This window comes from Trichosurus vulpecula, chromosome 4, assembly GCF_011100635.1.
Source record: "Trichosurus vulpecula isolate mTriVul1 chromosome 4, mTriVul1.pri, whole genome shotgun sequence".
In the NCBI taxonomy this organism is placed as follows: Eukaryota; Metazoa; Chordata; class Mammalia; order Diprotodontia; family Phalangeridae; genus Trichosurus; species Trichosurus vulpecula.
The window spans coordinates 163638121-163650731 of record NC_050576.1 but is presented as its reverse complement, the minus strand read 5'-3'; the positions used below and the strand labels follow the sequence as shown (position 1 = coordinate 163650731).

The 12611-nt window shown below is 42.9% G+C and overlaps 2 protein-coding genes across 2 annotated transcripts in view; one reads left to right on the top strand and one right to left on the bottom strand.

Annotated features, from left to right (window-relative positions):
- Positions 1 to 34: 34 nt before the first annotated feature.
- RPS27 (ribosomal protein S27) lies at positions 35 to 1822 on the top strand. Its single transcript, XM_036757429.1, has 4 exons — positions 35 to 73; positions 293 to 401; positions 879 to 989; positions 1596 to 1822. Exons 1-4 carry the CDS (start codon positions 68 to 70, stop codon positions 1622 to 1624), a joined length of 255 nt encoding a protein of 84 aa, XP_036613324.1. The 5' UTR covers positions 35 to 67; the 3' UTR covers positions 1625 to 1822.
- Positions 1823 to 2042: 220 nt separating this feature from the next.
- Positions 2043 to 12611, bottom strand: part of NUP210L (nucleoporin 210 like) — a 117186-nt gene continuing 106617 nt past the window's right edge. The window contains exons 36-40 of the mRNA XM_036757428.1: positions 8643 to 8904; positions 4494 to 4702; positions 3251 to 3355; positions 2227 to 2301; positions 2043 to 2140 (exon numbers count right to left, since the gene is read on the bottom strand). Coding sequence (XP_036613323.1) covers positions 2043 to 2140; positions 2227 to 2301; positions 3251 to 3355; positions 4494 to 4702; positions 8643 to 8904 — 749 coding nt within the window. The remainder of the gene's footprint in view (positions 2141 to 2226; positions 2302 to 3250; positions 3356 to 4493; positions 4703 to 8642; positions 8905 to 12611) is intronic.

The following is a 12611-nucleotide window of genomic DNA, read 5'->3' as shown; positions in this document are numbered from 1 at the left end:
GGCGTATATAAGGAGCAGGATTTCCGCCTTCGCTCTTTTCCGGCGGTGAAGATCTCCCCGCGCCAACATGCCTGTGAGTCGCTCGGGCTCTGACGGAGCCATGTTCTGCCTGCCCCAGATCGTTGGCGGGCCGCGGAGGGGCCCTTGGTTACAGCCCCTCTTACCGCGTTAGCTACGCGGGCGGCAGCGGGTCCCCCGTGCATGAGGGGGGACACGGGGCCCTAACATGGCGGCCGCTGCCTTTCCCCTCCCTCCCTGGGGTCGCTAATCTGTTCCTCTCCGCCCCTCGCAGCTCGCGAAAGACCTCCTGCACCCCTCTCCCGAGGAGGAGAAGCGGAAACACAAGAAGAAGCGCCTGGTGCAGAGTCCCAACTCGTATTTCATGGACGTGAAGTGCCCAGGTGAGGTCCCGCGCGGCGGCGCCGCGTGCTCCGGCTGGGTCTCCCCCTTCTCCCGCCCCGTTCCCCCCCCCCCCGCCCCGCTCGTCACGCGCCTCGTTGATCCCGGCCCACGCCCCCCCCCCCCGGCGAAGTGTGTGTGTGTGTGTGTGTGTGTGTGTGTGTGTGTGTGAGAGAGAGAGAGAGAGGAGAGAGAGAGAGAGAGAGAGAGACTTAGGTTCTCCGGGTCAGCGTCCCAAACCGGAGGATGGGTCTTTAAAGGCCGGCGCCTAGAAACGTCGTGGGCCCGATGGTGTCGGCCTCTGCCAGGCGCTGGCCGCCGCTGTTCAGTAATTGATGGAGGTGTGGCTTGGGTCTGGCCCGAAGCTCAGCTCGCGTTTAAGGGCCCTGCCGGGCGGGGGTTGGCGGGGGGCGGGGACCCTGCTTGTGGTTGAGGAAAGGGGGTGGGCAGCGTCTTAACCCCCGGTGCGTCCGTTTCAGGGTGCTACAAAATCACCACTGTCTTCAGCCACGCGCAAACGGTGGTCCTCTGTGTCGGGTGCTCCACTGTGCTCTGTCAGCCTACCGGAGGCAAGGCCAGACTTACAGAAGGTCAGTGCTGGAGCCGCTGCCCCGGCCGCTCCGAAACGGGTGCATTTTGAATTATCCCAGTTTGTTCTGAGGACCGACCTCACAGCTGTCCAATGAGAGGAAGGGTGGGGAGGTTGGGTCAAAGCAGGGAAGAGTAAAGTATGAATAGGGTAATTGTGAAGGTGTTAAAAACGGCTCAAAGGGCTTTGTTGTTGGTTCAGTCCCGTCTTTGTGATGCCATGTGGGGTTTTCTTGGCAAAGAAACTGGAGTGGTGTGCCATTTCCTTCTCAAGCTCATTTTACGCATAAAGAAACTGAGGCAGACAGGGTTAAGTGACTAGACCAGGGTCGCACAGCAACATTGTCTTGAGGCCTGCTTTGAGCTCAGGAAGATGAGTCTTTGTGACTCCCAGCCCAGGGCTCTTAGCGACTACACCACTTAGAGCTTCCCCGGGGTTGGGTGGGTAAATTTATCTTGGCTTAAGGTTGTGTGTTGTTATGTTTGTCCTTTGTTCTCCGAGAGGACCATGATGACATGACTTAGAGCTGACTTTGATTTGAGTGAGGGAGGGCTGTTGGCTTAAGGTGACTAAGATGACAACTGACAGTTTACTCCTTCTCTCCCAGGATGCTCCTTCAGACGGAAGCAGCACTAACGACTGAATCAAGATGAATGAGGAACTGTAAAGAATAAAACAAGTTTGATACAATTTTCTTCACTGTCTGCCTTGCTTTAGTGTGGGCCCTATCAATAGTAGACGTTAAGGACTGGAGCTGGAAGGCTGCATCCTTCTTTGGGACAGGCGCGCTGGACCTCAGATCTTCTAACAGAATAAACTTGTCTTCTTTAAGAATTGTACTTTCTTACCTGGATCCATAAAGCTAGGTGTAAAATGGTACTGACAATAGGTTTGAGGGGAGCAAGATATTAAGCCAACACGAGAAAGCGTTAACATGGCTTTTGATGCCTTTATTTGGAGGTTTCGCTATTGCCTTAATGAGAGGCAGTTCTACTTGGGCTGAGTTGTAGTACCCCCAACTCCTAAATGTAGCCAGACTTTGTCCAGGTGTAGACTAGTGTCTCACACTCCATAACCAATACTGCAGCCTGCTTGGGGCTGGTGGAGGTTGTGGATTGTTGAATTGAGAATTTGTGGAAGGATAATTATAACCTAGAAAGATAAAGGGTGAGAGCTGAGGATAGTATGTTTTCACATAATAACTGAAGTATAAGAGTTATCCCCAAAGTTATTGTTACCTGGCTGTGCAGTTCCTGAGGTTGGGACATAAACAACTGGAACTGTCTGTATCCTGTTGAGGAAGGCATTGTATGCTGGAAGAATGAAAAAGGAGCAGTCAGGAAACTTGGAGGAGTCGCCAAGACAGATAAGGAGGTGTAAGTGAAAGTTGTGAGTGACAGTTGTGTGGCTTTTAGGGGAGGGGAGGCAGGTTGTGATTTGGGACACACTGAAGTGCTCTTAAAATTTTGCCTGTTAAGCCTGTGAGTAAAGGTTTTTACTATTTGGGGGTTTCACTGAATAATGGGGATTCTTTAACATGCTCTGCATTAGGTAACCAAAAATACTAAATACATGAAATTTTTAGTTTAAAAAGTATTCATTTTATTTGGATTGCCCACATGTTCCTTGATCCCACCTGTGGTGAATGAAAAAGCATTTATGAAGCGTTTACTATGTGCTAGGGAGCTACAAAGATGTCACTTATTACCAAAAGTGCATAGTTTGTCAGACCCTGTGCTGAGGCAGGGATATGAAGTACAGCAAAAAAAACACTCCTTGGCTTCAAGGAGCTCAAAGTGAAGGACCCAGGATCAGGAAGATTTGAACTTGATTCTTCTGGACTCAAGCTAATCAATGCTACATTGCCTCTGTTCCTTGCATGTAGCAGGTGCTTAAGAAATGCTTGAACTGCTGTCCCTTGTGAAGGTGCCTTAGCTTCCAGCTTTTGAGTGGAACAAAGCCATTCATTCCACCAAAAGATCCAATATCAATAAGCTACGACAGACCAAACACCAGCTCCATTACCATTACCCTCGTGCCACCGCGTTCCCCTCCCCCCCGCCCCCCCCCCAACCTTTCTGAGACTCTAGAGGAGCTAGCACTTTGTGTGACACATTCGACCCTAAGCTCGTTGGGCTGAACACATCGTAGGAAACGAACTATCACTCATAGGGATTCATCTCACTTCTGAAAACTACTATTTTTAAAACAATTTGAATGGGGAGTGAAATGTGGCAAGGTTTAATCCATTGGTTTACTCACCTAAGAAGATGACGGCTGTTGATGCAACACCAGCAAAAATGGTAAAGAGAAAAACCTGGTAAGATTCAATCAGCTGCTCTAGGACACTTGACTCGTCACAACGATCTAAATGTTTTGTAGGAATAAAACAATCAGATTTTTAAAATAAGCATAGTTGGTATATCTAGTCCTTATGAAGCCTATAACCTAGTCAAGGTTGTTCATGCTTAAGATAACACAAAGATAGTTCAAACTTGAGCCCAACTTTCATCTGATTTGAAAACCAAGTGGGTGAAAGTACTAGAACTTGGACCCTCTTCACCACACTCATGCACAGGAACCTCTTCTGTAAGTTAACCTAACTGATCCATTCCAAAAGCCAAAACAAGGTGTCCATTCCCTAGCAACTAAGGTAAGAGGGCATGGTGAATGGTTACTTTGATGGTGCAATTCTATAAACACTGAATGCCTCTGGTATGTGGAAGGCACTCTAGGTATTTAGGGGAATACAAAGATGAGTAAAATGGAGTCCCAGCCCTTCAGACGTTGTACTCTAATGGTTATGGCAATGGATTATTTGCCCTCCCTGCCCCTTATGCCCATTAGCACCTATAATGCCCACCAAGGAGACTCCTGGGCTGGGTGCTGTAAGGGACATGGAAGGCTTTGTTGTTCAGTCGTTTCAGTTTTTTGTGACTCTATTTGGGGTTTTCTTGGCAAAGATACTGGAGTGCTTTGCCATTTCTTTCTCTAGCTCATTTTACAGATGAGGAACTGAAGCAAACGGGGTTAAGTGACTGGCCCAGAGACACAACTAGGGAAGATGAGTCTTTTTGACTCCAGGCCCAGCACTCTGTCCTAGTTTAAATAGTAAAATGATGGCATACAAAAAACATAAGAACTTATGCCAGTCCAATAAATATAAAGCAATATAACATGTGTACCGATGCAGGTGGGACTAGTGGAAGCAGAGAACAAAATAATTTATAAGCGAAAGGCTACCTGGAGATCATGAGCCTCATTACACGTAAGCTTTGGAAGCTGGGAGGGCCACTATAGCCTGATGATAAGAAAGGAGGCATTTCATGAAGTGTAGCCCTTGGATGTTTGTCCTTTTACTTAAAGTGGGAATAACGTGTTCCCACCCACAATGGGATAGCTTTTGGATTAGACTAAAATCTCTGTTAGCAGAAGCTGAATGAAATGGAAGTTTTGGCCTTAGCTGCTCCAGAAAGAGGAATCTCATTAATGGTCCAGAAATTACCACCCATGCTGGATTTCTCCATCACTGCCCGCACTGGCACAGCCTCTCTCTGGCCTGTCAGCATACAGGAGATGTTGATGAAGACCGGAGCTGCCATCTGCTGGAGTGATGTGAAGTTGACAACCTGAACTGGGTAGATGGCCAACCCTGGAACAAGGGGTGATCTCTTATGGGGAGAGATGACCAGGACTGGTGAGCTAGGGAAGACCTGGAAGAGAAAATAAAGTAGCTCTTGTTTGAAGGGGAAAGAAATCCAGAAATGTATCATATTCCAATCCTCTACACACCCACAGCAGTGCAGGGAGGCAGATTCTAAGGAGATCCAGGAGCCAGCTCTGGCTCACTATGAGACTAAAAATCTTTAGTCTTCCTGCATGTAAAACAGGAGTACTGATACCGAGAGTCTGAATCTTAGTTCCTCCCCACACTGAGGTGAGTAACAAGTTACATTTGCAGTAGGCAAAACACTCTTACACCAAGCCCGAGGGGTATAAGGTATTACCGAATTGAACATTTGATGGATGTGGTATGAACGTTTCTTAGGCCTTTGTAAGCTCAATGGACCACACCTTTTTTCCCCAACAGAATGGAAGTTGGAGAAGAGGCTTTCCTTCAATTTCCCATGAAATGGACTTTATCAGATAAGAATGAACAGCTTTGACTTCCCCAAAACACAACAATATCCCTCCCCACTCAATCCCAAAAGGATGAGGGAGTGACAATAGAGAGGAACAAAGGAAGATGAAGTCCAGCACTACTTGCATAAGATAATAGGATTTAGCTATGGAAGGGACTTCAGAAATAAGCTAATACAGTCAACAAACAAGGTTACCTTATAAAGCTGGAGTTCTTAACCTGGGGTCCATGGACCCTTTAGGTTTTGGGGGTCTGTTAACTTGGATGGGAAAAAATGACATCTTTATTTTGACTAACCTATAGCTGAAGTTTAGTGCTTCCTTCAGTTATGAATGTAGGGAACAAACCATTTCTCTGAAGGATGCAGAGGCTTCATGAAACTTGACAAAGGGGTCCATGACAAAAAAAAAGGAAAAAGAAAAAAAAATCCTTGTTCTAAAGACTTCCCATATCATTTAAATTTAACCCTTTTTAGGGAACTGATTCAAATGTTATTCCCTAATTGATAGTCAAAGAATATGAAAATGCAGTTTTCAGAGAAAGAAATCCAAGCTATCAGTAGTTTTATAAAAATGCTCTAAATCACTAAAATTAGAGAAATGCAAATTGAAACAATTCTGAGGTTTTACTTCACACCCATCAGAATGGCAAAATTGACAAAAAAGGAAAATGATTAATGTTGTTGGGGCTATGTGAAAACAGGTACATTAATGCACTTTTAGTGGAGCTATGAGATATCAAATCACTCTGGAAAGCAATATGGAACTATGTCTGAAAAGCTATGTAAACTACGCATATTCTTGGACCCAGTGACACTAGTATTATAGCTATACCCTAAAGAGATCAAAGACCCACATGTACAAAAAAATATTTATATCAGCTCTTTGTGAGGTGGCAAAAGAATCACAAACTGGGAGGGGTGTACCCATTAACTGGGGAATAGCTGAACAAGTTATGGTATATGAATGGGAAGTAATACTTTTGTGCTATAGGGAATGATGAAGGGAATAGTTTCAAAGACGCCAGACACCAGCAAAGAATTACATGAACTGATACAGAATTAAGTGATTGAAACCAGGAGGAAATTTATACAATAACAATACTGTAAAGATAAATTACTTTTAAAGTCTTAGGAACTCTGATCAACACAATAATTAACCATGATATGCTAACCACCTCTTGATAGAGAGGTGATAGATTCAAGAGTGAATATAGCTCAATGTGGAAATTTTTTTGCTTAACTATATATGTCTATAACAGAGTTGTTTTTTTTTTCTTTCTACAGTGAGGGTCGAGGGAGGTCAGGGAAGTAGGAAGGAGAGAAGGCAAGACCTTCATTTGAAAAAAATTTAACTCTTTTTGTTATTTTAAGTCTCTATTTTCTTATAGTTAATAGTAGATACTAGCCCTTGGAAAACCTAAAGAAGGGTTGTGGCCTTATTTCAGGGATAACTCCATCCTTTTTTTTTTTAAATAACATTTTATTTTTTCCCGATTACATGAAAAGACAATTTTTAACATTTCTAATAAAATTTTGAGTTCCAAATTTTCTCCCTTCCTTCCTCATTTTCCTCCTCCATAAGACAGTTTATATGTGTGCAATCATGTAAAACATTCTATATTAGTCATGTTGTGAAAGAGGAAACAGAACAAAAAAAAACACTAAAATGTGTGAAAAATAGTATGCTTTGAACTGCATTTGGATGCCATCAGTTCTTTCTCTGGAAGTGGATAGCATTTTTCATCATGAGTCCTCTGGAATTGTCTTAGATCACTGTATGGCTGAGAACAGCTAAGCCATTCACGGTTGATCTTTGTACAACATTGCTGTAACTGTATAAAATGCTCTCCTGGTTCTGCTCACTTCACTTGGCATCAGTTCACACAAGTCTTTCCAGGTTTTTCTGAAATCAGCCTGCTCATCATTTCTTATAGAACAATATTATTCTATTATAATCATACTTGTTCAGCCATTCCCCAAATGATGGACATCCCCCTCAATTACCAATTCTTTGTGACCACAAAAAGAGTTGCTATAGTTTTTTTTTTTTGAAGGTGAAAAAAAAGTATGCTTCAATCTGTATTCACACACCATCAATTCTCCCTCTGGGGATGGATGCTGCTATAAATATTTTTGTACAAATAAGTCCTCCCCCCATTTTTTTTATCTCTTTGGGAAACGGACTTTGTAGTGGTATTGCTGGATCAAAGTGTATGCACAGTTTGATTGCCCTTTGGGCATAGTTCCAAATTGCTCTCCAGAATGGTGGGATCAGTTCATAACTCCACCAACAATGCATTAGGGTCTCAGTTTTCCCACATCCCCTCCAATATTTATAATTTTCCTTTTTTTTTGTCATATTAGCCAATTAGATAGGTGTTAGGTGGTACTTCAGAGTTGTTTTAATTTCCCTAATCAAAGTGATTTAGAGCATTTTTTTCAAATGAGTATAGATGGCTTTGATTTCTTCATCTGAAAACTGCCAGTTCATATCCTTTAACCATTTATCAATTGGGGAATGACTTGTATTCTTATAAATTTGACTCAGTTTTTTACGTATTTGAGAAATGAGGCCTTTATCAGAATTTTATCAGAGCATTTGCTGTAAAAATTTTCTCCCAGACTTCTGCTTTCCTTCTAATCTTGGTTGCATTGTTTTATTTTCTGCAAAAACCTTTTAATTTAATATCATCTTTATCCTTTTCCTTTTCAAACCCTCTCCTTTTAGTTACCTAGCTGAAGGGAACCAAGGATGCTGGGGGATGTAGAAGAGAAGAAAGTAGAAGTGGCTAAGGTATTGGACTAAGCACGGTTTCGGGGTATTTAAAAGAAGCGCTCATCTCCAGGTACGTGTCCTTTAATATTTCTTTCCAATCTTTTAAAATTATTTACGTGTGTCCATGGTAGACTATGTGGGCAGCTAGGCAGTGTAGGAGGATAGAGGACCAGTCTGGAGTGAGGAAGAATCATAAAGAAGTGCCAAATGTTAGAGCTGAACAGAGATCATCTAGGCCAACCTGCTCATTTCAGAGGTGAGAAAAGGGAGGTACAAAGAGAACAGATGACATGCCTAAAGTCACAGGATCATAAATGTAGAGCTGGTAGGGACAGCCAGGTGGCGGCGGATAGAACACCATGCCTGGAGTCAGGAAGACCTGAGTTCAAATCTGTCCTTAGACTCGCACTAGCTGTGTGACCCTGGGCAAGTCGCTTAACCCTGTTTCCTCAGTTTCCTCAAATGTAAAATGAGCTGGAGAAGGAAATGGCAAACTGCTCTTGGTATTTTTTCTGAGCAAACCTCAAATCGGATCACGAAGTCAGATGTGACTGAAAACGACTAAACAACAAACAGTTAACACCTCACGTTTTTACAGTCTTAAACTGTAGATCCTAGAGCAGGACACGAGATTCCAAAACAGAATGCTGTGAATAGATTTTCACGAATTCCTTTTACCATCTGCACTAAGAATATAGATCTTATTTTTAAACTTTTTCCTTCTTTTTGGCTCATCCTAAAACATACCTCCAGTTTCTCTAACACTCTGTCCACTCCCAGAACTCTTATCTCTCCAATGTCTTGTTTGCTGCTAAAAATCAATTCTGTCTGGTTGATGTAAAACGCAGGGATGAAGGGAATGAGGATTCTTTGCATGCCACTCTTGCTACGCTCACTGATGAGTGTGGCCCACCCATAGACTGAGGTGTCAGCCACACTCAGGGCCTGAAGAAGCTCCTCAGACTGGGATCGGACTGTGATTAGGCAGACATAAACCCCTACAGAGAGAGGGAAACACTTAGTAGGAAGGTTCACAGGGCTCTTAGTGGTCAATCTGAAAAAGACAGGGTGGGAAAGGCAATAGCATATAAACTTAGGGAAAGGAGAGGGGAGTTGGAGGGAATGAAAATTAAATCAGTGGTGAGTTTAAATCAGTTACAGAATTCTGGCCTAAGCAGGGGAATACCAACGAAATAGAACATATGTACAAATGAGCACATATATGTGAAAATTATTGACAAATACTTAAAAACCAACATATCAACAAATAATGGAATAGGAAAGAACGGTGGGCATTGAATCGGCTTCTTAAAGGAAGGCAATCAACTTGAAAGGCATTTTAACTCATGATTTTCTCTTTGGCTTACCCTAGTAACTTCTGTCAATGGTACTATCACACTTGAGTCAGGCAGGTTCAAAACCTCAGCAATTTGGCTCATCTTTTCCCTTTACCCTGATATTCAATCAGTCATGAAGTCCTATTGATGATTTCTTCCAAAGGTTTCTGGCCTTTTCCATAATTCAACGGTGATGTATTTCTTGATGTACTGGTTCTTCCCAATATTGTAGATTGCTACCCATCAACACTTTATCCTGGGGGATCATTTCCCACGTTGTAGGAAATACCCTTCCTGTATTACTCCCACCATCTACCTTCTTTGCTCTGGCTTAGTTGCTACCAAATAGAGGCTAGAGGAAGTGAACAAACTGCTGAATCTACAGCAAATTTATGTTAATTTCAACTGGGCCTTTAGAGTAGCTACTCTCTAGCCTACCATGTGTCCATTCCAAATCTCCTCATATCTCCTCAAGTCTCCCTCAGTACCAAATCTCTCATTCTCAGCTGAGGACTTACCAGTCCTACTTCACTAAAAAAAACTGAGGCCATTCTCTGAAAGCTCCTCCTCTTATTTCACATATCTTTGATTGACATCATCCCCTGTTATCTCCTGTTTTACTCCAGGATCTGATGGAGAGGTGATCCTTCTTTGCCAAGGCTACCTCTTCTACATGTACCTTTGATCTTACATCTTCCCATCTTCATTAGCAGACTGCCTCCAGTGTCATCTCCTCTTTCTCTTCAAACTCCATCTGTTCATTCCTTTCTCAGCAGACTTTCAAGCCTCCTCCATCCTTAAGAAATCTTCACTAACTCTATTTCTATTTTCTTTTGTTTCTCATCTCTTTCTCAGTTTAAATCTTTACAAGGCTAAATTCAGTGCCTGCACTTCCTCTCCTCCCACTTGCTTCTAAACCCTGAAATCTGGCTGCCCCCCTCATCCAACATACAGCTTTCCCACTGCCCTTTGAGTCACCTGAAATTTTTATTCAAAATGAGATTCTGATGTTTTCTGATTCACAGCTATACAGAGAATAACGTGATAATACTGATGTTTTAATTTTTTGGGGGTGTGGAAAAGATCACTGAAAATGCTGTACATTTTCCAAAATCTCTTTCTCCTATTCAATTCTGGACTGAGTACACTATCCATCTGCAACATCTTTTCAAGACAAATATACTGGTGAATTAATTCAATTGGATGCCAGTCCAAATCTGGGCCACATTTTTTTATTTGAAAGATGCCAACAGAGCATTTACTGAGCATTTACTATGTGCCAGGCACTGTAATAAGTGCTGGGGTTACAAATATTGTACAAACATTCTAACAGGGAAAAGACAACATACATAGGTGAGTGGTAGCCAGGGAGAGATACTCTGGCCCTGAAAGTTACACAGATGGTGCATGAGGTCACAGAGGAGTAGACTGACAGCCCTGAATGATGCTCCAGGGATGTTGGCACATTTGATTTTAATGGTTCCAGAACTGTGTGGATACAGTGTGGTTAGCCTATGGAGTGACGTTAACTACAGAGCTGGAGAGATTGAAAGGAATATTCCAAAGGTAAGGTAGGGTGAGTCAAATTGAGATTTCCATCATTTTAATAACCCATTTTCATTCCCCTAGATCAATAATGAATTGGGGGCCAACAGCACTGCTCACAAGCCTGGGAGGGCTCAGGGCAGTTGGGAGGGAGAGCAGTCTAAGAACTTGTAGGAGAGCAACATTTGGTGAGGAGTAGGGATACTGTATCTGCGGGGAAAGCCTGAGCATATGCACTGAATACTCTCTTGGAGCCATCAGGCTGGCGACCTGGGGAGGTTAGCAGCACTTGGTTATCAGAATACATGCTGTATACTTGCAGCCAAGGTGGCTGCATGAATCATATCAGACTACCCAGCCCTGCCACAAGTATTTTAGTAAAAATATGAGAATTGCATCACACCGAATAGTGATCAAGAAATATGAGAAACTACAGCAAATGACTTCTTCCCCTGAACTGCACAAAAAGTCAGCAGGAGGCCATTAGCAAAGCCAGTGTCAGCTTAGGTTTACAAGCTGGCAGCCTTCCACTATGACCAGAGATGGGCCAGAAATATGAATATCCTGTAAGTCTCTGTGTCTGGAGGTAGCAAGAGTGGAGCTTTCTTCCCCACCCCCACCAGAAACCTCCAGGGTGCTTGGTAGAACAAAGTGGGCAACCTAGAAGTAACCAGAGTGGTAGGGACAGGGCGGCAGAGCAAAGCTAAACCTGTAGCCAACCTGGGTACCCAGGGGCTCTGAGGCCCCTACAACTCTATCCAGATATGCCATAGGTGGATCCTAACAATCCAGCACTCTGGCTCTTTGCTCCATGTGCATCTAGGGGAACTCAGGGTGACTCTCTCATAGCACAGAGTGAGAACTATGCAGTATAGGGAAGGACCACAGGGCTTTCCACTTTGAGGTCCTATGGTCCTTGGAGAAATAGGTTTTCATCACTGGTTTTTTTCATTTTCTCTTTTAGGTGCAGGCAATGACGTTTCTGACTTTGGTTGGAAGAGTGAGCCACAGGAATGCAAGAAACAGAAACTAGGCTAGGCTTTGTAGCTATTATAGAATTATTATTCCAGAGACCAAACAATGATTTCATGAGTGACCTTTGGGACCCCAAGCCAGCAGAAGGACTCACCCTGCAATCATGCCACATTTAGACATGAACTTGTAGGAGAAAGTATGCTGTGAAGATATTGGGGAAAATGTTTGTGCTTTGTTTTTGCTCTATCATTGAAGTAAATATCCCTTTGTAGGAAGAAAAAAAATCAGCACACTGAACCTTAAAGATCCAGAAACTCTGACCTTAGGATGTAGAGGTCAGCATAGGAATTAAAGTTACCCAGAGCAAGAACAAATACCAGCAGGAGGCAAAGTCTAGCCTTGGTACAAAGCCCTAATTCAGGAACTAAAGCTGGAGTGATAGATCTAGAGATGCCCCAAAATCCAACCTAGAAGAAAAAAGTAATTGTAACAACTGCAAGCAAACACTCACAGGAAAAAAAAATGGATTTTCCACAAAAATGAAATAAAAGCGCTAGAGGAAAGAAATAGAAGGAGAGTGAACAGATTAGAAGACAAAGTGGCAAAACTTATCCAAATAATCCTGAAAACTAGATTAGACTAAATGAAAATAAATGATTCCATGAGACAACAAAAAAGGTAAAAAAATTGAAAAGACTGAATAAATAAAATGGAGCTGGTATAGAAAACAGACCTGGAAAACAGGTCAAAGAGAGATAATTTAAGAATCAATGGACTCCCTGAAAACACTAGTTTAAACAAAAACAAACCAGGACACCACGTTTCAAGAAAATAAATGAAAACTGCCC

What these genes read in the sequence shown, in the direction of transcription:
- RPS27 (XM_036757429.1), top strand. An exon ending in CATGGACGTGAAGTGCCCAG is followed by an intron (nt 402 to 878) that starts GTGAGGTCCCGC and finishes CGTCCGTTTCAG; the next exon opens with GGTGCTACAAAATCACCACT. An exon ending in CAAGGCCAGACTTACAGAAG is followed by an intron (nt 990 to 1,595) that starts GTCAGTGCTGGA and finishes CTTCTCTCCCAG; the next exon opens with GATGCTCCTTCAGACGGAAG.